Source organism: Oryctolagus cuniculus, chromosome 4 (assembly GCF_964237555.1).
Source record: "Oryctolagus cuniculus chromosome 4, mOryCun1.1, whole genome shotgun sequence".
Taxonomy (NCBI): Eukaryota; Metazoa; Chordata; class Mammalia; order Lagomorpha; family Leporidae; genus Oryctolagus; species Oryctolagus cuniculus.
Genome location: NC_091435.1, coordinates 2514263 through 2538595, shown reverse-complemented (window position 1 = coordinate 2538595; position 24333 = coordinate 2514263). Strand labels below are relative to the sequence as shown.

Sequence of the window (24333 nt, the reverse complement as noted above, 5' to 3'; positions counted from 1 at the left end):
CTGCTCGGCTCTCCTGCCACAGCTGGTCACTCCCTCCGGGCGCTGGCTCGCACAACACCCTCATCAAGGTCCTTGTCCCTCTGCCCTCTGACGCGGCAGCACCCAGGATGACCCAGCCTCCCCCTTGCCCCGCTACACTTGGTGACCTCCACCACATCAGGCCTTCCGATCCCACGGATCTGTCGGTGACGCTCAACGCCATCCCTCCAACCCTCGTCTCTCCTGGAGCCCCAGGCTTCCACCGGTAAACACCCAGGAAAACCCACCCACCCCACGCCCCAGATCCCCGCAATCTGCTGCCAGCGCGTTTCCCAGGGCCCAGGGCCGACTCCTGATCCCCACCCTCCCTGGGTGACCACCCGAAGACACGGCGTGCGTACTGATCCCTCACGCAGCGGACAAGCACAGCCTGCAGCACAGGCTAAGCCGCGTCCCCAGGCTGAGCCATGCCACGCAGCCAGACCCTCCACGGCGCCCCGGGCCCCGCCCTGCCACTCCGACACCGGAGACTTCTGGAGGGGCCCCACAAGCCCTCCTGCGGACACAAGCCCCTGCGGCCCGGCCGCCTCCCGGCCGCTCACAGCCCTCCCCCCCGCTGCACCGGGCTGCACCGGCTCCTCGCCATGCCCGACAGCACAAGTGCTGCTGCCCACAGGACACTGCCCAGGCCATCCTCCTGTCCTCCTTGGCTGTGCTCCCTCCAACCTGCAGCTTGTCGGCGCCAGCCCATCCCGCCAGGACACGGAGGGCAGCCCCCCATCCTCACACAGAGACCAGTGACCACGCAGGCTCCAGCACCAGCTGCCCGCAGGCCCTGCTTCCCTGGAGGAGAGGCCTGGGCCGGCACCACCGGAACTTAGTGAGCCGACGCACTGCCGGGAGCTGAGAGTGCTACCACGAGCAGAGAACCCCTGGGGTCGCAGCCCTGGTGGGAACCCACCCTTGGGGTTGTGCTGCCAGGAGCTCCACCAGGTGCCCATGGTGAGGAAAGAAGGCCGTAGCCCTGGTGGCCATGCAGGGGACAGCCACCACGCCACAGTGCTGCCGGAGTCCCCCACAGGTCACTCACAGGAAGACTGACAGAGCCTGCGCCCACAGCAGACCCTCCTGCCATCCCCGACTAAGGGGGGTGGGAGACACTCTTGGGAAGGTCACAGCCCATGGGTACAGGCCACTGAAAGACCAAGGCTGCCATAAAATTGAGAGCGCCCTTCTCCCTCTACTCACCTCACCCACACCAAAGGTCTGTGACACCGTGACTCGCCAGGTCACAGCCGGAGAACTGCCAGACGAGATGCCGGCTGAGGAGCAGCTCTGAAGAAAGCCCACAACAGCAGTGTACGAGGGCAAGAAAGGGGCAGGAGACTGCGGCCCTCACCCTGAGTAGAGCCCAGCTCCAGGTCACACAGAAACCCAGAACCTCACAGGGGCGCGCATTTGGGGCAGTGGAAGAAGCTGCTTGGGACAGCTGCAGCACACGTCCAGTCCACTCAGATTCCAGCTGACCGCTCACCACAGCCTAGGGAGCGGCAGATGGTGGCTCTACCACATGGCTTCCTGTCACCCAGAGCAACCTGCAGGATCCTGGCTGCTGCCGGCACCTGGGGAGAGAGCCATCAGATGGAAGGGGTGTGTGTGTGTGTGTGTGTGTGTGAGAGAGAGCCATCAGATGGAAGGGGTGTGTGTGTGTGTGTGTGTGTGAGCCATCAGATGGAAGGGGTGTGAGTGTGTGTGTGTGTGTATGTGAGAGCCATCAGATGGAAGGTGTGTGGGTGTGTGTGTGTGTGTGTGTGTGAGAGCCATCAGATGGAAGGGGTGTGTGTGTGTGTGTGTGTGTGAGAGAGAGCCATCAGATGGAAGGGGTGTGAGTGTGTGTGTGTGTGTGAGAGAGAGCCATCAGATGGAAGGGGTGTGTGTGAGTGTGTGTGTGTGAGAGCCATCAGATGGAAGGGGTGTGAGTGTGTGTGTGTGTGTGTGAGCCATCAGATGGAAGGGGTGTGTGTGTGTGTGTGTGTGTGAGAGCCATCAGATGGAAGGGGTGTGAGTGTGTGCGTGTGTGTGTGTGAGCCATCAGATGGAAGGGGTGTGTGTGTGTGTGTGTGTGTGTGTGAGCCATCAGATGGAAGGGGTGTGAGTGTGTGCGTGTGTGTGTGTGTGAGAGCCATCAGATGGAAGGGGTGTGTGTGTGTGAGTGTGTGTGTGTGAGAGCCATCAGATGGAAGGGGTGTGTGTGTGTGAGTGTGTGTGTGTGAGAGCCATCAGATGGAAGGGGTGTGAGTGTGTGTGTGTGTGTGTGAGCCATCAGATGGAAGGGGTGTGAGTGTGTGTGTGTGTGTGTGAGCCATCAGATGGAAGGGGTGTGAGTGTGTGCGTGTGTGTGTGTGAGCCATCAGATGGAAGGGGTGTGAGTGTGTGTGTGTGTGTGTGTGAGCCATCAGATGGAAGGGGTGTGAGTGTGTGCGTGTGTGTGTGTGTGAGAGCCATCAGATGGAAGGGGTGTGTGTGTGTGAGTGTGTGTGTGTGAGAGCCATCAGATGGAAGGGGTGTGAGTGTGTGTGTGTGTGTGTGAGCCATCAGATGGAAGGGGTGTGTGTGTGTGTGTGTGTGTGTGGGAGAGAGAGCCATGAGATGGAAGGGGTGTGTGTGTGTGCACACGCACGTGCACACGTATGTCCACCTTTCAAAGGAAGAGACAAAAAGCGCTGAAACCCTCCCCGTGAAGGCCTCTTTCCCTCAGTTCCTCAGCAGACTGGGACTATCAGACCACCCACGTGCTGAGGTACCCATGCTGGCTGCTCAGGCTGCCAGGATAAAATGCCACAGGCGGCAGCTTAAGCCCCAGAGATGCACCTCCTGACAGCCCGCAGGCTGGCGTCCAAGATCGTGGGGCCAGCAGAGCCGGTTTCCTGAGGCCTCCGTGCCGCTCGTGGCGCCGGCCCCTGCTGCACTTCACGTGGTCATCCGTGGGTTCCAGTCTCGTCTCAGGAGGACACAGCCGTTCTGGATTGCCCTTACTGACCTCCTAAGTGCCTATCTCCAGGCATAGCCACATCCTAGGACGAGGGTTGGGGCTTCAACACAGGAATTTTGAGACACAATCCAGCCCATATCAGGTGCTAGCGGAAAACACACAGTGACAGATGAGCAACTTAAACGGAGAGGAGAACCCCAAGAAAGAACCCAATGTCCCCATAAATACGAGTATCCCCCAGGAAGGCCGATCACCCCCATCCATCAACCCATCTGATCTGACCTTCCTCTTCCCCACGACACCGAAGGCTCCATGAAGCAGGGCCCGAGGTCACACAGAAACGACCACACCAGGAGGGGCAGGAGGCAGCCCTGCCAGCAGTGGGGAGGCCTTGTTACTCCCCCCGAGCCCCCACCCTAATCTACAGCACTGAGAGTAAGATAAACGAAGGAAGAACTGTCGCAGGGCCAAGACCAACATGGCACAACAGGTGAGGAGACCTCAGGAGAGCCGGGTCACAGGGCGGGCGAGGGGCGGGCGGCCCCTCCAAAGGAGGGAGGCGGGAGAAACGCAGGCAGGGGCAGCCCAGCAGCACCCGCAGGGCCCAAAGGTCAGGGGAAGCAAACGGCACCCAGCAGACAGGGGAGCAGAACGAAGCCACGCCACTCGAGACGGAGCTCTGCAGACGGTCACGGCTCAGCACAGGCTGACAGGTGACGCCGTGTGACTGCCCCCAGCACAGAGACAGCGCGACCAGGCCTTCTCTGACAAGGGTGTGAAGCCAGCAACCCTGCTGGGAACACACGAAAAAATGCCACCCCCCCCAACCCCCCCCAAGAAACGGCACAACAGAGAGGTCGGGACTGAAGCACATCACACCTGAAACTTTAAAAATTCGGTGCAGACACAGTGGCGGGGACGAAGGGGAAAACATGTGTGAGCCGTGAGCCAGGACGAAACTCCCCAATCTGGTGACAGAAGAGCAGCCCAGGGAGGAGGGGCGGCGCGGTGAACTCCTGTGGGACCGCAGCCGACGCCTCACGCTCGCGTCATGGCGGCCCAGGAAGCAGAGGAGAAACAGCAGGGCTGAAAACTAAGACATAATGACCGAAGACAAAACCTGCAGGTTCACGAAGCTGCATGCGCACCGAGCAGGATAAACCTAAAGGCAGCCCAGGCCAAGTCACGGCACGGAGAGCCAAGCCTCTGAGAATCAGAGAATCCTGAAAGCAGCGAGAGGAGGAGCCCCGCTCACCCCCAGGAAGCAGCCCAGCGGTGCTGGGGTCTCCGCTCCAGCCACGGAGGCCAGAAACCATCGACCCCAGGACGCCTGGCCGGGAGAAACGGCCTTCAGCAGTGAAGGAGACGGGCCTGCCCGTGCCGGGGCCAGTGAAGCAGATGCCGGCATCCTGTGAGGGCGCAGTTCACGTCCTGGCTGCTCTGCTTTCGATCCAGCCCTCTGCTAATGCACCTGAGACAGCAGCAGCAGACGGCCCAAGCGCTTGGGCCCCTGTACCCACACGGGAGACCCGGATGGAGCTCCTGGCTCCCGGCTCCTGCCTGGCCCCGCCCCAGCTGCTGCTGCCATTTGGGGAGTGAACCAGCAGATGGAAGACCTCTGTCTCTCCTGTCTCTCTGCAGCTCTTTCAAATAAATAAACCTTTTTTAAAATAAAATAAAAAGGAAGAATTCAAGACATTCTCAGATGGGAGGAGGAGCAAGGGTGTCTGGGAAGGAAACAAGCAAAGGTGTCTGTGCCAGGAAACACAGCCCTGCACAGAGCGGGGGACTGGGGGTCAGGACGTGGACGGCGTCACGGCCTTGAGGCGTCCTTGACGGGACACACACTGCTCATCCAAACTCACCAGGAAAGAAGTCAAACAGAATACGGGTAGCAACTACACCTACAACTTCAGTAAAGCCAAAAGATCCCGTACTCAGGAAATGCAAATTCACACAACCTAACAGAGAACAGGCGGGATTTGAGTAGGATTCGACGAAAGAGGACGCCCTCGCTCCCTGTGAACACAGAGAATGTGCTCGGCCTCAGGGTCCTTGCAAGAAACGCAAGCAAAAGCCACAAGGCGAGAGCAGCCGGTCCCCTCACGTGGGTGTCCTGAGAGCGGAAAGCTCCGGGGTGCACGGGGTGTCGATCGGCACCTGCCTGCGTGAGCCCCGACACGGACCAGCACTCCCAGGCCCGGCGGGAAAGCAGTAGCACAGCCTCACGCAGGCGGCACCCCACACTGACTCTGGCCCGGGGCCCTGTGACGTCAGACACCTTCCTGCTGTCACGGTGCTGCTATGTGGGGGCAGACGCCAGGAGATGCCAAACACCCACCACGCACAGGCGGCCCCACAACAAAGGAGCAGCAGGCCACACGTCAGAGGTGCTGAGAAAGCCTGCAGGGTCGACATGAAAATGGAGGGCAGCTACGCAGGACCGCGGAGGAGCGGGTGAGCCCACTCACACCGCGTCCCCAACAGACACCCAGAGGAGCCACAGCGGCCAGTGGACGCGCAGGACTGCTGCTGAGGGTCACGTGCCCCCCCATCTCCATCCTGCCGTTCACTGCGCTTCTCCTGAATACGCTGAGCATGTCACTGGAAGGCTTCTGAGCTCAGAAATACGGCAAGTGAGCACCCGGGGAGAGACACCCAGAGGGGGTCTGCTGAAGCCCACTCAGGAGCTCCGGCCCCTCCGGGTCCTCCGGGTCCTGGACTCCCGCTCCTGTCCCTGGCTCCCAACCGTCCCCGCCAACACCCGTCCCCTCTCCTCTGGCTCCGTGCTCCATCGGGAGCCTGCTGCCTGCGGGCCAGTGAGGTGCTGCTTCCTGCGATTCCAAGGGCTCTCACACAGGATACAGGCCACACCAGGGGCTACAACAGCCGGGGGAGAGCAGAGCCGGCTGAGCCCAGAGGGCCGTCTGCCCACGCCTCCAGGGCACTCACGTCTGGTCCTGGATGCATTCCGGACGTAAACACCGGGCAGTATGTTTTCAAATAAACCCTGGACCTGCAGGCTCCCCAGCCAGGCAGCAAGCATCTAGCTGCTGCTGCCCTGCGGCCGGCCGCTCCTCTGGGCACACAAACAGGTGTCTGAGCACTGGCGCTCCCTCCACAGCACCACAGCCCCATTAAGACGGCAGGGGCCTGACTCCAATGGCGCCTGCACACCGCGGCCTGTGCCAGAGACAGCAGGCCTCCAAGAAGCTCCTCTCCCACCGGACTCTTCCCCATCCTCTCAGCCGACAGCAGTGCTCTGGTTCTGTGAGGGCCGCGGCACCCGGCCTTACCCGTGCGCTGCTCCCCAAAGAGCGGCTACCGCCCCAGTGCAGGCTCCCCGGGTCCTCGCACCTTAACCGCACTCTCCCGGCCACCCCACCACTGGCAGAACGAGCACTGGCATGGCCTTCCCAGCTCAGGAACCCTGGCCAGTCTTCTCTGGGGATCCAGCCCAACTGTCACTCCAGTCAGAGCCCCGGGCCCGCCTGACCCCACGGCCACGCTGCCCAAACTGTCGCAGGCCCTTCCCACTGCTGCTCCGGCCTGCAGCGCTCTGTGGCACAGCGTGGCTGGTTCTTCTCCCCACTGGGGTCTCCTCTCCAAAACCCAGAAGAGCAGCCCTGTCCCGCCCCCTCTAGCCCCCTCTCGCACCCCTGCACGTTCATTGTTAGCACTGTGTCACACATGACACTGCATCTGTTTACTGCCGTTTCCCAGGGAAAGAACTATCTCGCTGACTTCCGGGACTGCAGTTCCCAGAATGCTGTGAGGGGCATAGTGAGCACAAGGGGGAGGCTGGCCCCTTGCTGGGTTCTCCTGCCAGGGCAGGTGAGGCAGCCCGGCCCTGCAGCCCCGACCTGTGTGTGAGGCAGGAGACTCGGGTCTCTCCCTCCTGCCTGGTCGCAGGCTTTTTTTTTTTTTTTTTTTTTTTTTCCAAAAATTTTTTTTTTACAGGCAGAGTTAGACAGTGAGAGAGAGAGAGAGAGAGAGAGAGAGAAAGGTCTTCCTTCCGTTGGTTCACTCCCCTAATGGCCGCCACGGCCGGCGCTGCGCCAATCCGAAGCCAGGAGCCAGGTGCTTCTCCCCGTCTCCCATGAGGGTGCAGGGCCCAAGCACTTGGGCCATCCTCCACTGCACTCCCGGGCCACAGCAGAGAGATGGACTGGAAGAGGAGCAACCGGGACAGAATCCGGCGCCCCAACCGGGACTAGAACCCAGGGTGCTGGCGCCACAGGTGGAGGATTAGCCTAGTAAGCCGCGACGCCAGCCAAGTCGCAGGCTTTTCCATCAAACAGGTCCAGGCCACCAACAAGGGACAGAGCCGAAGGGACAGCTGTGAGGCCATGCGTAACAGCCATGCGGGACCCAGCAGGGGGACTCGAGTTCAGGACGCCTGGAGGGTGGCCTGGGAACACAGCGTATGTAAGCACTGGATGCCTGCGAGAGGGACCGGGAACCGTGTGTCACACGGCATCTGCCATGTCCTTCCCCCAGCCTCCCGGTGACGCTGGAACTCTCCGTCGGAGTCGCGTCCAGGCTTCTCCACTGGCCCGTCGGCTCCTGAGCTCCTCGCCTTCGCACTGCAGACAGGGGCTGCCAGGGTGTGGCCGAGCCCCGCCCGGAACGCGCTCCTTCTCTAAAGTGTACCTGTGTGCAGCCGGGCCAGCTCTGGCCCGTCGGCTCCTGAGCTCCTCGCCTTCGCACTGCAGACAGGGGGCTGCGTGGCCGGGCCCCGCCCGGAACGCGCTCCTTCTCTAAAGTGTACCTGTGTGCAGCCGGGCCAGCTCTGGCGTGCAAGCAGGCGGCATCACAACCCAGCCAGCCCACCGCAGCGCACCAAATGCACTGACTACAGGGGCGGCGGCCCCAGCGGAGATGCCCGGCAGGCACGGGCTTCTCAGAGCGGCACACGAGGCTCCCACTTCAAGCCCTGCAGCCTCACTGACGACTCGGCACGGCGTGGAGCACACACTCGGGCAGAGGCCTGGCCGTCGGGCGCAGGGCAGGAACGTCAACGTGCTCCTGCCTGACCAACCCGCTTCAGCCTGATGGGCCGGCTGTGGCCTAACCCACCAGCCTGGCTTCTGCCTGCCCGGCTGGCGCTGGCAAGGAAGGGAGTCACCCTGTCTGCCCCTGTGCCCCCATCACCAGGACAGAGTGCACCCCTCGGGAAGAGTGTTACACGGCGGCTGGCTAACACAGCGGGAGTCCATCCACAGCCAGGAGCAGCTTCCAGCCGCCGAGCTTCCCGCCACGAGCCCAGCCCGACCCACGGGCGACGGGCTCAGGGCTCCCTGTCAATGTCGACCTCACAAAAGCAGCGGAAGCGCGGAGGGAGGGAAGTGGCTGCAGAGGGCCTCACTAGTCAGCGTGGGCGCTTAGCAGTGTGGCACATGGATGTGCAGTTCTCAACCCAGAGACCACTGGGAGAAGCCTAACTACACAGAGCTGACGATGGAGAGGACACAGTCACACCACAGCACACCTGGGACTGAGGGGCTCGAAGGACGGGGCAGCAGGACCGCCCGCAAGACGACAGCTCCAGAGGCGGCGACTGCACAGCCGTCGCAGAGTGAAACGCCCGAAACACTCCGACTGGAAAGCAGAGCTTGTCGGATGAACGTTCAGATGTGCGAGGCCCTACCACGAGAAGGCCACTTCGCACACAGACATGGGTAGGTGAGCAGTAGAACGGTGGAAGTACACACGGTGGCCACGCTGACACCAGAGCAGACTACTGGGGGGAGGGGCGCTGTGTCCTCAAGGGACCAGTTCATCCAGAGGACACAGCCTCAAAGGCGCACGCACTTCCCAACAAGCTGCACACGCACGCAACAAGGCCTGACAGGAGCAACAAACCCACAGTAACAGCCCTCTCTCAACACCAGAGAGGACAGGCAGAGAGGAAGTGAGTGACGCTGCCCGAGAGCCACACCACACCGCCCAGGGACGTCACAGCGGGCGCACGCACGGAGCATCCCCGGGGACAGGGTACACACTCTCGGCAGGACAGACCAGTCTGGGCTATAGAACACATCTCAACAACGTAAACCAGGGATCACACACAGTATGTTCTCTGCCCACGGCAGAATTGTACTACAAGTCTATATCAGAACAGTATTTAGAAAACCTCCTCTTTGTTGTTGTTAAAGACTGATTTATTGGGGCCAGCGCTGTGGCCCAGCAGGCAAAGCCGCCACCTGCAGAGCCGGCATCTCATATGGGCGCCGGTTTGAGTCCCAGCTGCTCCTCTTCTGATCCAGCTCTCTGCTGTGGCCTGGGAAAGCAATAGAAGATGCCCAAGTCCTTGGGCCCCTAAACTCATGTGGGAGATCTGGAAGAAGCTCCAGGCTCCTGGCTTCAGATCGGCACAGCTCCAGCCATTGTGGCCAACTGGGGAGTGAACCAGCGGATGGAAGCTCTGTGTGTGTGTGTGTAACTCTGACTTTCCAATAAATAAATCTTAAAAAAAAAAAAAGACTGATTTATTTATTGGAAAGTCAGAGTTACAGAGAGAGGGATAAAGAGAATCTTCCATCCACTGGTTCACCTTCACCCCCAAAAAATGACTGCAATGGCCAAGCGCTCAGCCAGTCTGAAGCTAGGAGCCAGGAGCTTCACCCAAGTCTCCCTCCCACATGGTGGCAGGGCCCCAAACACCTAGAACATCTTCTGCTGCTTTTCCTAGGCCGGCGGCAGGGAGCTGGATAGGAAGTGGTGCAGCTGGGACACAAACCAGCACCCATAAGGGTATATGCAAACCAGCACTGCTGGTAGTGACATACGCTAAGCCACCACACCAGCCCCAGAAAACCTCCAAATATGTGGAAACTAAATACAGAAATTCAAATTAGAGTCTGCGCCATTCTGAACAAGCAAGCGTCACAGAGTGACCACCACACGCGTGCACGTACGCTGTACCAGCCACGTCACACCTATTAAAACCTGAAGCTATGTAACCACCACCCTCTAGTTAGATAGGGATCACCAAACGGTCACCCAGGTGCCATGCTGGCCCCTGAAACCCCACAGGCCTGGCCTCTGGCACCCACCACACTCCTCAGCCTGAGACCTGCGCGTGCCGACGGTGCCAACGCGCACTCCTCCCACGCAGCCTCCCCTGCTCTCTGGCCTGCTGCCGCTGCACCCCGCCAGGAGCTCCCTCCGCTCTGCGCCCCTCCAGCCGCACTCAGCCTGCACTTGGGCTGGCTTTCCCGTCCTCGCGCAGATGTTCCACGAGGCTCTTGCCCAGCTCCGCCCTCACCAGGGCCACTCCGCGTCCTTCACCGTCCAGCTTCCCTTCCCAGCCTCTCCACCTCCTGCACACAGGCTCGGGCTACCTGGAGAAATCACACATATCGCACACAGACTTCTCGGGGCAGGTGAGATGCCAGCCGGCACCCCTGTGTCCCACATCACAGCACCTGGGTTCAGTGCTCAGTTCTGACTCCCAACTCCAGACTTCCGCTCGCGTGCAGCCTGTGGGCAGGCGGCGAGTGATGCAGCAAGCAGCTGGGCCCTGCTGCCTCTGAGGTCCGGTTGCATTCCCGGCTCCCCGCCACACTCCAGCTGCTGTGCACATCTGGGGGAGTGGGCCAGCAGTTAGGGTGTCTCCTCCTTTCTCTGTGTCTCAAATAAATGGATTGAAAAGAAATGTAAGCGATTTCTCCCAAATGCACATTTTGGCTGGCTTCCCTCCTGAGTCCACATTCAGTAAGGAGCAGGCAAGAGCTGTGTGCAGAGGGACACAGCCCGCGGGACACACAGGGCTGGGATCCAAGGAGGAAGTGCACTCGGATCACGGCTCTGGGTCTTCTCCCAGGGCGAGCAGAGGCCAGTGGTGCGCGTGGCCCGGGAAGGCCCCTGCGGCAGCCACGAAAGCTGGGCTGGGGGACAGCAGGAGGCGGAGCGCCGGGAAGAGCCCGCAGTGTGAGCCGAGCGCCGGCCGCCCTGCTTCTGACCCAGCTCCCTGCTGCTGCTCCCAGAAGGGCAGCAGAGGGTGACCAAGTACTCGGGTCCCTGCCACGCGTGAGAGACCAGACGGAGCTCCAGGATCCTGGCTGTGGCCTGGCCCGACTCCAGCTGTTGTGGCCATCTGGGGAATGAATCCGCGGGTAGAAGACAGCACTCGCTGGCATGCACACTCTCTCAGTCTGCCTTCTGAATAAATAACTAAATCCTCAGAAAGGGAAGGAGGGAGGCAGGGAGGCGGGGAGGCGGGGAGGCAGGGAGGCAGGGAGGCAGGGAGGGAGGGAGGCAGGGGGGAGGGAGGCAGGGGGGAGGCAGGGGGGAGGGTTGCTGACTGCCTGGACCAAGCCAGAATATGGGGACAAGTGGAAGGGATATCACCCGCAGGATTCTGGGACGTGGCCAGCAGCTGCAATCAAAGGGCCATGCACAGTGAGAGGGGGAAGGCTGGGCCTGGTGGCAGTGGGCACCGTGGCCCTGCCACCAGGAGGGAGGTGAACACAGGCACAGACAGCATGGGAAGCCCAGCCTAGGCGCGTCTGTGTGTCCCAGTGGAGAGGACGACACGCAGGCTTTGGGCATGCCGGTCTACAGGGACGCCGAAAACTCCATGGCACATGAAATCAAGAGAAAAGTACAATCTGGTGCAACAACACCGAGACCCACGCCCAGTTTTTCACAATGGACACCTCCCACGGGCTGTCTGAGGACCCCACTAGCACTGGGCGCAGGGTCCGGGCTGCGGCCGCAGCTCCATCAGCCCGAGGGTGTGGAGGAAGACGGGCAGGGGCAGCCTGAGGAGACGAGGGGCGAGAAGCGGGTCAGGCAGAGAACACACCAAGTGCTCCCCACGCAGGGCAGAAGGGCGCTGTACACAGTGGTGCCTAACGACGTGCCCACGGGCCTCGGGGCAGCTCCCGCTGTCACCCACTCCGTGACCAAAGGATTTCAGGACAGCAGCAGCAAGCGGCCCGCCTGGCCCCGCCTGGCCCCGCCTGGCCCCGCCAGCGCCCCGCCTGGCCCCGCCTGGCCCCGCCTGGCCCCGCCTGGCCCCGCCTGGCCCCGCCAGCGCCCTCCCCAAGCCGGTAACTGACACAGTCCCGACCTCAGGCGAGGCGGCCCCGGGTGGGAGCACGCTCTCAATGCACGCCTTCCCGTGACCAAGCACCAGGAACAGGAAGCCCTGCAGCCTCCGAAGGCACTGGCACCCCGGCCTGGACGCTCCGAAACCCCCCGACTCTTCCCTGCATGCACAGCACGTCCACTGTCACTAGCTATCCAATTCTATAAACCGTGAGCCACGCGTGTTCCCAGTGGAGGACTTGACACTCGCAGAGCACGCGTTCTGCCCACAGTGCTCTCCACACCAACCCGGTGCTTCCCAGGCGTTCACTAAGCTTTCAGTGTGGACGAAGCCCTGAGCCCCTGCCACGGCCCGCACGGGGGAGCCAGCACGGCGCGCGGGGGCAGTCGGGGCGGGGGCAGTGCAGCGCCATCCCAGCCCCTGCTCACAGGCCCGGTAGGCCCGGTGGCCCCGGCAGACCCACCTTTCTAAGGAATTCCTCTGCGAGGAACTGGTAGTCTGAATGCACTTGAATGACTCCAGCACACTTTATTCTTTTTGACTTGACCCAAAGAAACACCAACAGCTCTCAAATATGTGCGTTTTCCCAGCACCGAGAACTGAAGCAAAGAAGGTTGTGGGGAAGAAATGCAAAGAAAACTGAGTGTTTGGGCTAGAGCATCGTCATTAGGGAAGATAATTGTAACTGCTGGTTTTCAAAAATCTGAATTGCGGCCGGCGCCGCGGCTCACTAGGCTAATCCTCCGCCTAGCGGCACTGGCACACCGGGTTCTAGTCCCAGTCGGGGCACCGGATTCTGTCCCGGTTGCCCCTCTTCCAGGCCAGCTCTCTGCTGTGGCCAGGGAGTTCAGTGGAGGATGGCCCAGGTGCTTGGGCCCTGCACCCCATGGGAGACCAGGAAAAGCACCTGGCTCCTGGCTCCTGCCATCGGATCAGCACGGTGCGCCGGCCGCAGCGCGCCGGCCGCGGCGGCCATTGGAGGGTGAACCAACGGCAAAGGAAGACCTTTCTCTCTGTCTCTCTCTCTCTCACTGTCCACTCTGCCTGTCAAAAAAAAAAAAAATCTGAATTGCAATGACAGGAAACGTTGACATGCTGTTTCAATTTTCAGCAGTAGAATGACCGTGTGGATGGATGAAGAAAACTAGAAAACTGGGAGGGAGGGAGGGAAGAAGGAAACAGAGCAGGGACCTGTCTGCAGACACAGGAACAGAGCTCTGGGCTACTCGAGACAGCGCCCTCCAGATGGTGTGTAAACGCGGAGGGGGCACTGGCTGGCCCCTGCCTCGGATCACAGCCAGGCCCTGAGCGGGGTGCAGGGCTCAGTCTCTGTTTGCACAGGGCACAGCACACAGGTGACGGCAGGCTCCCTGCTGGAGAAAAGACCAGACCGGGTGAACGGCAAGGGTGCCAGGCGCTGTCAGTGAAGGCACCTGGGCCTGGAAATGGCCACTGTGCTCGGAGCTGAGGACGACAGCCCAGACTTCTCGGGACTCTTCTGTCTCTAACTCATCACCTCCTCTCCTCTGCTGGGAGAAAGCCTGTGAGGTGGCCTGGTTTGTTCAGAACGTGGGCAGACGTGCCCTGGAGGGGGACAAGAGCACCCCAGGCACTAGCAACGACAGCCTTGTGTCAAGCCAGCAGACACTCAGTGTCTGACTGACAGGAGGAGGGCGCTTTTGGTATGAAGGCGATTACAGGACCCTAAACGGGGCAGGTGGCAGCCAGCCCACCGCCAACTGCCAGTATCCTGCCTCCCCAGAGGACAGCAGGGCCACCCCAGCACCCTTCCAGCCATGCCCTTACCTGTGAAGAAAGTGACAGCTGTACTGTACACTGGTCTGCTGCATGCCAGCTGGCTGCTCTGAAGGCGTCCAGCCAGCTGCCGCGGGCGGAGCTAACACCGCATTCTGAGCCTAGAAGCCACGTGCAACCGTGGTCAAAGCCACGAACCACTCCTCCCGCAGGCACACACGCCCTGAAGGGTGGGGAGGAAGCTGCCCGCCGCCTGGGCTCTGGTCTTGGTCCCCCGCTGCAGCTGCCGGCCTCCCCCTTCCCCAGCCTCCCTGCGGCTGCCGACAGCCCGCTCAGAGCTGCTCAGCTTCTCTGGATGAGGGGCAGCCAGGAGAGGCCAGCAGAGTGGCCGCAGGACACGCAGAGCTGAGCATACACCCTCCCTCCTTCAACGCCCAGGCCTGTCCGAGGCCACAGAGCCCATGGCACCTGCGAGGGAGCTGCTTCAGGGACTGGAACTGGTCCCTCCAAAGGGCATTTACAGTTCTGCTAACAGGTCTGCTACGTCGGCCCCAAAGAAACAGAATGCGCAGACACGATGCCTCTGGGTCGTGCACACACATCCGCAGGTGACAGCACCAGCTGCCACGGGGACACGTGGGTGGCTGATGTCAAGGCCGCACATGCCCACGCAGAAGCTGTGCACCTACTGCAGAACAGCGCGGCTCGGCTTTCAGACCCAGGGAGGAACCCGAGGCCACGCAGTGTCTCTCCAGCTGTGGGGCACCTGTGTGGTGGCCACCATCTGGAAGCCTGCTTGTTTCCGGATGACAGACTCACTGACATCTGACCTGCGCTGTACCATACGGTGTGCGTTCACACTCACTGCTGCCTGTGCCAAGTCAACAGGAAGCGTGTCTCACACACGCTGGCGCCAGCAACCACCACACCCTGCCACAGACAGACCATCTTCAGACGCAGTTTGCCAAGATTACAGCAAACTGAAGACACCAGTAGCTCCTAAGGCTATGTCAATCATAACCCAAAAGTCACATCCAAATCCCCACAGCAACAGCGGCATCCCACATGGGCGCCAGCTCGAGTCCCGGCTGCTCCGCTTCCCATCCAGCTCCCTGCCAATGGCCCGAGAAAGCAGTGGAAGATGCCCAAGTGCTTGGGTCCCAGCACCCGCGTGGGAGACTCAGATGGAGCTCCTGGCTTGTCTTCAGCCTGGTCCAGCCCAGGACATGGCAGCCATTCGGGGAGTGAAACAGCAGACGGAAACAATCTCTCTTCCTGTCTCCCCGCCCCCCCCCCATTTCTATAACCCTGCCTTTCAAAATAAACTAACAAAATCTTTAAAAAAATTTCCCAGCCACCCAGATCTCTCATCAGGGAGTTAATGAACAACACTCAGTATCTTTTCTGGAAGAGTAAAAGAGTAAAGCAGAATCAGACAGAAATGATTATGAAAACCATTCCAATATTTGTGGCCTATCATAAAACCATCAAAATTGGAGCAAATTTGAGTAACCCACTGCGACACCATAAAAGAAACCCCTGTAGAAACACGCACAGGAGGAGCTAACTCCTAGCCCGTGAAAACACTATGAAGGTCACAGTACACTTTCAAGTAAAATATACTCATTCTTACTTTTCTTTCTATTCCATTTTTTTTACAAAAAATTATTTTTTTGAATGGCAGAGTTACAGACAGAGAAGAAAAGACAGAGAAATCTTCCTTCCACTGGTTACTCCCTAAATAGGCACAATGGCCAGAGCTGGGCCAGGCTGAAGCCAGGAGCCAGGAGCCAGGAGCTTCATCCAGGTCTCCCACGTGGGTGCAGGGCCCAAAGACTTGAGCCATCCTCCACTGCTTCCCAGGTGCATTAGCAGGGAGCTGGATGGGAAGCGGAGCAGCTGGGACTTGAGCCGGAGCCCTTGAGGGACACTGGTGTCGCAGGTGGCTGCTTCGCCTTTTACGCCACAGTGCCGGTCTCAATTCTCTTCCATTTTTCATTGAAAACTGGAAATGAGACTCTGACTGCCCTCAAACACACAAGACGCTCCCTCCCTGACAGGCACAGGATCCTCAGCACCCTGAGCTCTGTCCTGTCTGACCACGTCCTCTACTGAAACCCCAGAGGCCGCCATCGAAGGCCCTTCTCTATCCTGAGCCCTGAGCGGAGTCTGGCTGAAGACCAACCAGTCCATCCTCAATTATTTTCTCTCCTATGAAACAGGATGCAGTGTTCCCACTTCTGTCCACTAAATTCCCCAGCAGGAACAGTGCTCGTACTCGGACATGCCACGCCTGAATGTCACGGAACTGCAGGGGCTCGCCCAGGGCCAGGCACTAGGAGCCCACAGGAGACGGGTGGGACTCCAGCCCAGGGCCCCCAGGTCCTCCTGCTGCCGGGCCCTGCAGCCTCACGACCCCCGTCCCCTGGCGCTTCTCCAGGAGTCGCTCCCCAGCCATGAACTCCAGGCTTCCCATCTTCAACGTTCTGTGTTTCTATTCGGATTATTTTTACTGGGACCTCAACCCACGCCAACCACAGCTTCCCGGGGGAGGCCACGCCCTCTCCAGCGGTGCCTGCGAGTCCGTCAGCTCCTAGACCACAGAGAGCCCAGGCTGCTCCCAGGCGCTGCACTGGACACAGAGCCCGGGATTTGCCAGTGTCTGCCACCAGGAGATGTCCTGAGCTGGCCCACTCCTGTCCACACTGTGGGACACATCGTATGGAAATCAAATCGCTGACATAAGGACACCGTCAAACCATCTGTGGGCACAGCCCCAAGCCCGTGCTCACTCCACACCGGCGGCCTCCGTGTGGACGGGTCTCCCAAAGAGCCAGTTTCCAGTCAGTAATGTTTGAGAGTGGTATTCTGTTTTTTTTTTTTTTTTTTTTTATCTTTTTATCTTTTTAAATTTTTTTATTTTTTTACAGGCAGAGTGGACAGTGAGAGAGAGAGACAGAGAAAGGTCTTCCTTTGCCGTTGGTTCACCCTCCAATGGCCGCCGCGGCCGGTGCTCTGTGGCTGGCACACCACGCTGACCTGATGGCAGGAGCCAGGTGCTTCTCCTGGTCTCCCATGGGGTGCAGGGCCCAAGCACCTGGGCCATCCTCCACTGCACTCCCTGGCCACAGCAGAGAGCTGGCCTGGAAGAGGGGCAACCGGGACAGAATCCGGCGCCTCGACCAGGACTAGAACCCAGTGTGCTGGCACCGCAAGGCGGAGGATTAGCCTATTGAGCCGCGGCGCCGGCCTTCTGTTTTGTTTTTTTTTGCCGGCCTTCTGTTTTTTTTGTTTGTTTTTTTAAGGCAAAAACCACGTTTGCAAGCCTCACAGGCTAGACACCAAGCCAACACAATGAAACATTACACTGAAAACCTGCCAGCAAAGACTTTCTGTGAAACGTTTTCATTTCTGTCAGATGGCTACCCATTGCTTGTGTAATGTGAAGTTAGCTGGTTAGACTCATTAACCGATTCTTATAATCCCACATATTTGGACTGAAAAGAATTACGAAGATAGGTAACTAAACTTCCACTAAATTGGGCCGGCGCTGTGGCGCAGTGGGTTACTCCCTAGCCTGAGGCGCCGGGCATCCCATATGGGTGCTGGTTCGAGTCCCGGCTGCTCCTCTTCCGATCCAGCTCTCTGCTGTGGCCTGGGAGAGCAGTGGAAGATGGCCCAAATCTTTGGGCCCCTGCACCCACGTGGGAGACCCAGAGAAAGCTCCTGGCTCCTGGCTTCGGATCGGCGCAGCTCCGGCCGTTGTGGCCCTCTGAGGAGTGAACGAGGGATGGAAGACCTCTCTCTGTCTCTGCCTCTCTGCGTAACTCTTTCAAATAAATAAAATAAAAATCTAAAAAAAAAAAAATAAAAAAATAAACTTCGACTAGTAACCAAGTCCCTCAGCCTTCCTCCCTGTTAGGCGACGTCATCAAGCTCTGAGCAGCAGCTCTGCTGTGCTGCCACAGCCGTGTCCAAACTGCAGGCTGCGCCTCGAGCACTGCTGTGCTGCAGGTGTCGGCCATCAGTGACCAGGGCCCCGCCCTGCCCCGACTGCCTCGCCCACCCAGCACGGTAGAGGTGAGCAGTGCCACTGGGAGACAGAGTCCTTATTAGGGGAGGGACGCGCTGCCCTCACTGAACGGAAGCGAGGCATCCACCAGCTTGGGAAAAGCACAAGGCGTCACTGACGGAAGACGCCAGTCTAACTCCGAATTTGAGACAAGGCTAAAGAGCCACGCTTGGGCAGGGGAGGGGTCCACGGCAGCCACAGGGCTCCTGCACCTCTGCCTCAGCTGCAGCGACGGAAAGCAGAGAGAGACCGGGACGGGCCTGCAGCCCCCTACCCCCACGGCCCACGAGTGCAGAACACAGCTCGAGCCACAAGAGCCCTGGAGAGAGGCTCTGGTCCAGCCCAGGGCAGGCACCGGCGTCCCACGGCCTGGCCCCACAGCCAGCGGTCAGTGCAGACGGTCTGCTACAGGACATGCAGGCCAGAGCAACGGCCCCAGAGAAACTAGGCCAAGCGCTGACTGCCAGGCCTGAGTCCAGTCGTGCCATCCACGGTAACTCAGGGAATCCAACCGCGATCTGGGCTGGTACAACAGCCCCCCAGGGCTCAACCTGGGATCAGCACCACCAGACGGGGCTGGGCCAGACCGCAGGCAGGCAGAATGGCAAGACGACCCAGGGGCCTGGAGAATGGCTTGGATTCAGAAGGTCCTCAGAGACCCCCGGGGCTGAGGTCAGGGAGGAATGGAACGCACGTGGACAGCCGAAGGCACACTGCGTCCAGGGGACTGTTAAAGGAAGGCAGAGACTGCTCCCTCCCGCTGCCACACGGTGCACCTGGGACAGCAGCTGAGGATGGGCACACACTCGGGATAAGGAAGCTATCGCTCAAAATTAAAAAGCGCCAATGAAGGAAACTGAAGCAAACATAAACAAATGAAAGAGATGCCATGTTCATGAACTGCAAGAATTAACACTGAAAATGTCCCGATATCCAAAACAACCTACAGATTCAAACGTAATTCCCATTAAAATATCACGGAAATTTTGTCACAGAAATCAGAAGAACAACTTTAAAATTTATATGGAACCGTGAAAGACCCCAAAGAGCCAAAGTGCTCCTGGGCAAGACAGACACGGCAGGAAACATTACGCTTTCCATCTCATTATATTACAAGGCCACAATAATCAAAACGGCATGGCACAGGCGTAAATACAGACACTGAGAGCGCAGAAGTAACTCACATACGTACAGACAGCCCATCTGACAATGGTGCCTGGGGTCACAGCGGCGAGAGGACAGTCTCTCAGCAGATCTCGCTGGGAAAACTGGATGTCCTGACACCTCAGGACGAGCTCTGTCCTTCACCTCACGCCAGTGTCAAATTCAACTCAAAATGCATTAAAGACATAAACCTCAAACCTGAAACTGCAAAAAAACAAAGGGAGAATTTCCTTGACATGGGCTTGGAAGTGATTTTTTTTAAGTTTATTTATTTTTTGAAAGGCAGAGTTACAGGGGGAGAGAGAGAGAGAAAGAACGAGAACCAGGAGCCAGGAGCTTCTTCCAGGTCTCCCACGTGGGTGCAGGGGCCCCAGGACTTGGGCATCTTCCACTGCTTTCCCAGGCCACAGCAGAGAGCTGGATGGGAAGTGGAGCAGCTGGGTCTCGAACCAGCACTGCAAGCGAGAGCTTTATCTGGTGCACCACAGCGCCAGCCTGGCAGTGATTTTTTTAGTATGACACCAAAATAAGAAAACAAAAACAAGTGGGAGTGCGCACAGCGAAGACAATAACAACATGAAATGGTGATCTATGGGGTGAGAGCGAGCATCTGCAAACCACTTGTCTAGTACGGGCCAGTATCCTAAAAAGTCATAAATCAGTAACAACACATAACCCAGTTAAAATAGAGACCAAAGATCTGAGTAGACACTCTCCACAGAAAACACGGAAGTGGCCCCACGTGTATGAAAGGGGCTCAACGTCACCAGGCCTCAGGGACACTGTGCGATACCGTCCCACCCCGCCAGGATGGCTGTCAACAACGCGGGGGGGGGGTGGGGGCGTCAACTGGCACAGGCCTCACGGAACACAGCGGAAGTTCTCAGAAAACTAAAGACAGCTACCACCAGACCCAGCAACCCCACTTCTGGACACGCACCCTAAAGAGCTGAACTCGGGATCTCGGGGCGCTATCTGCACCCCCAACTGCACTGCAGCGACATTCAGCAAAGCGGAGATGCGCGGCCATCCGGTGTCCGTCACCAGACTAGTGGAAAAGGAAACCGCAGTGCAGAGACAGGGTGAAACATTATCCAGTCCTCACAAAGAAGGACGTCCTGAAGTCCTGGGGCCGGCGCCGTGGCGCAGCGGGTAAAGCTGCTGACTGCAGAGCCGGAGCCCACAGGAGCTGTCCCTCAGGGAATGGGACACAGGGAGAGACCCCCGCACAAGCAGGGCAGCGGATGGCAGCTCCTGGGGGCATGAGCTGGGCTGAACCTGAGGAGACGGGCAGGAAGAGAGGTGGGAAGAGCGAGGGGATGTTCAAAGCTGTGGGGGAGCTGTGCAGAGCATGTGAGGAACCCAAGACCTGGGGAGAGGACGCCTCGCTAGCCCTGGCACACAGCACCTGCAGGGCACCAAGCTTCCAGGAGTCCCAGGAGCCCCACTGTGAAGACAGGACACGGTGTGTGACAGGGCCAGGATCGTCCTACAGCTACCAAGTTCAGGTCCAACAGGATGCAAGTCTGACCTCAAGGCTGTCAGCACTCCAGGCCCAGGCTCCTCCTCTCCAAGAGTCTGCGTGCTGATGTCCGACGGAGACTTGCCACACCCAACCAGAGGGAGGCGGTAATATCCAAGGGACACTGCTAGCAGAGGGGAGGCGGGGCAGTGTGTGCAGGGCAGCTGGCTAGCACAGGACCCCGATCCTGAGCTGATGCCCCAACAGTGTGCTGATGTTACACTGTTGTACCGCACAGCAACAACACCGGGTCACAGCACAACGCGCCTCTGAGCCCCGCCCACCTGCACCTCGCCGTGTCTCAGGCCACTGCTGCCCCCCCACGAGGCCACTGCTGGGGACTCTGCTGTCTTTGGTCTGCACTGCTTCTACAAGCCACGCCCACTCAGATGGCCGTTATCCAGTCCCCGCCCTCACCTGCGTCTCCCAGCTTTCCCCAGCTTTCCCCAGCCCCGAGCCCACCCTGCACGTGGTTTTCACTTGTCTGGAATGCCGCTATTTCTCGTCGTTCTTGGAAACATTTGGTGGCTTCACCGACTGTGCCACAGCTCTCACACGCACCCCACACTGGAGAGCTGGTGGGAGTCCTGGTGGCTCAGCCTCCAACGCAGCTCCCTGCCAATGCTCCTGGCAGCCGCAGATGACGGCCACAGCACTGGAGTCTCTGCCACCCACGAGACCCAGCTGGAGGCCCGGCTGTTGTGGACATGTGAAGAGGGAACTAGCAGACGGAAGACTGAGCTCCCTTTCTCCGCCCGCCTTCCAAATAAACACATACGTCTTTCAAAAGAACCGACTTGATGGGATGGCGGGGACAAGTTTCAGTTACTTCCTCTCGGCGTGAAGACACGAGCAGCCGCCGCCAAGGGGACACGCGTCGGTCTGAGTCGCTCCAGGGAAGGCGCGTCCTTCGCCTGCGGCCCCTGGAACCTCCTCCGTCTCCGAGCTCTGAGTTCCCGTCCCACCGTGTCTCAGCGCGTACTGCTCGGAGGGGGACGTCCGGCCACTACTCGGACGCCGCTTCCTTCCCGAGTGAGCAGCTAGCACAGCGAAGCTCCTGGTCTCCTCCGCCTCAGTCTCTCTCTGCTTCAGCCTGGATCACCTGCAGAAGGATTTCATCTCTTCAACGGCACACACAATCGCAGGTAAACCGCAACGAAGCTGCGCCTGCTCACTCACACGCCAACCCCTCCTCCTCTGCCTTCAGCACGTGAGACGGTTCCTTCGTGTTGGTCCGGTCATTCTGTCATCTGAAACCCTCTGCAGGTGCATGACGCGGGTCCGTCACGTGTGCCCCTCCTCACGCTTCCCAGACAGACGTGAGCGCAGACCCTGGAACGCCCTCTGGAGGAAGTCCGCGAGGGCTCGGCTGAAGTCAAGAACTCTCCGGAAGGATTCCCATCTCTAAACAGACTGCTGGCAGGCAGCGTCCTTCAGAGAACCGAACTGACGGACGTCAGGACGGACGGGTGAACAGAGACTGCATTCGGAATCGGCTCGTGCGACCGTGGAAGCCGAGGATTTCCAAGAACTGCAGTTGGCAAGCTGGAGCCCTAGGAGAGCTGACATATAGTTCCAGTCCAAAAGAAGAGCCGGTGTCTCTACCTGGGTCCACGGCAGGAACAGACCGGGGTTCCAGCCCAGGCAGCCAAGCAGGAGTCCCCTCCTCCCCGGCCTTTTGTTCTCGGGCCTGTAGCCGACTGGATGAGGCCCCACGTGGGGGAAGCCTCTGCCTCACGTGCATCTCACCCAGGATCTCCCTCCCAGGCTCAGCCAGAGTCACGGGTGAGCAGTGTCTGGGCTCCCGGTGGCCCAGCCAAGCTACCATAACATCAGCCAGACTCCAAACCCACATGAAACCAACACACAGTCGCTAAGTCTCAGCAGTGAGCTCCCCGAAACTGCTCCAATCAGATGTTTTCCTGCAGACTCCACGGACTGGGGGTTTCCTTAGTTGACCCTGACCCTGTGGGAGCTCCTGTTAGACTGAACAGCGGATGTGGAGCCCGGGCTCTGTCTCCTGTCCTGCTCCCTGTGAGCCCTGGAAACTGAAGGTCAAGTTTGACAAGTGCCCTCAAGGCAAAAGGCTCGGTTCTCCATCCTCTCACTTCCACCTGGCTTTTGTGCTGTGGGTATAATTATCTCTTTCCAGGTCCCAGGAATGCTTTTACACATTTTTTGCATCTCAGCCAGCATGCTGGGCTCTCCCTGCCAGCATGCTCACGGCTCCCAATTCACAGCCTGAAGATGAGCCATGCAGAGGCCTGGAAGCAGACCTCACGCAGCAGGGGCTCACACGCAGACAGGAGGGGAAGCTGGGACTGGCTGTGTGCTGGAGGTGGAGCCTTCAGGACCCCGACAGGGCAGTGTGCCTGTGAGAGGCAATAAGGGGTCCAGGATCACCGCAGGGTTATCCAGGTCTGAAAAACCAGGAAGTCAGAGGTGCGGCAGTGGTGCTGGGGGAGCTGCGGAGCTGCATCTGAACACAGCGGCGGGACGTCCTCCAGGGTTCCCGGGGGCTCAGGCAGAGTTCTGGGCTAAAACACTTGTAAGGTTTCAGATTTCTCAGCCCAGCAAGGACACGTGAGACGTGAGACGGGGAGTGGATGCTCCACCCTTCCCACACTACAGACACTGGCAGGAAGCACAGCCCGTTCCAAGCGTGCTCCGGCCCTGCCTGCACACAGCTCCCCAGCATGCGGCCCCTCCTGATCCACTCTGTGGTTCCAGGCCAGCTCTGCGGCTTAAGAGGAATGTGAAGAATCCGGAGGAAGCCTGGGAAAACGCCAGCCACGCAGCCGAATCACAGGAGGGAAGGAAATCAGCACAGGTTACAGGAAACTGGTCAGCGGCAAGGCCGTCCTCTGCCTGGGAAGCAGGGACACTGGAAAGGCAACGCACCAGCTTCTGGTCAAGCGAGACACATGGAGATGAGCTTCCACTGCAGAGAGATACCTAGAGAGAAAACGGAACCACCACCCATGTAACACCTGCCGTGTCAGGTGCTGTCCCAGGCACTACGCATTTAACACCCATGAAGACCCTACGGGTAGAAACCCCACGGGAGCAATCAGAAAAGCTTAGGTAAGTTCACAGGGAGGAAAACTGCGGCTCAAACCTGGGGCTAACGGGTCCCAAGACCACGTTCTACAGAACCGATCCAACTGAGACAAGCAACGACCAATGAGAATGCACCTGACAGGCCAGGCGGGCACCCAGCTCTGGGCTGGGAGCACAGTCGGCCTTCAGTCTGCCGCTCCAAAGGGGAGGGGCCCAGTTCTTCCCAGCCACCCCTTCTCCTGGGCAGAGGATTTGCTGGGAGTGAAATTAAGGAAGATCCCTCCCGAGGTTTTGCTGCCCAGCGTCATCAGACTGGGAGTCCACGTGGCACCTCAGAGAGGATTCTCCTGGGGTGCTTTCGGAGGGGCTTGGAGCACCTACAGAGTCACTGTGTGGGTGGGACGTTGTGGTGCAGACCACTGGCTGCTCCAGGCTGCCACACTCCTTTCCCAGGGTGCTCTGCTTCCCTCAGGCCCCTGTCACACACGTGGGCTCATGTCTGTGCCCTAACGGAATCAGGCCCTGGCTCCGTGAAGAAGCCAGCCCAGGACGGCCCAGAAGCAAAGCTGCACTCAGCTCACCTAACAGCCACCCGACTGCCCACGGCCCTTCTCAGCACGGGCAGGGAAAGTCCAGCCAAGTCTTCGCGGCACTCGGGCTCCCTATTTCTGACAGAGCCACACAGCAGGCCCACCCCGAGGAGCCGCTGGAGCAGCACAGCTAGGGAGGGC

The 24333-nt window shown here is 59.4% G+C and overlaps 1 protein-coding gene across 9 annotated transcripts in view; it reads right to left on the bottom strand.

Moving 5' to 3' along the window:
* The window catches only part of HSF2BP (heat shock transcription factor 2 binding protein), an 86822-nt gene that overhangs the window by 8243 nt on the left and 54246 nt on the right, over nucleotides 1–24333 (bottom strand). The window contains exon 9 of one of the 9 annotated variants that reach the window (XM_051830142.2): nucleotides 13105–23497. The exons of the other annotated variants lie outside the window; for them this stretch is intronic. Within the exon in view, the coding sequence (XP_051686102.2) occupies nucleotides 23454–23497 (44 nt within the window). The 3' untranslated portion in view covers nucleotides 13105–23453. Of the gene's footprint in view, nucleotides 1–13104; nucleotides 23498–24333 lie in introns of those variants that run through there. 9 annotated transcript variants of the gene reach the window in all.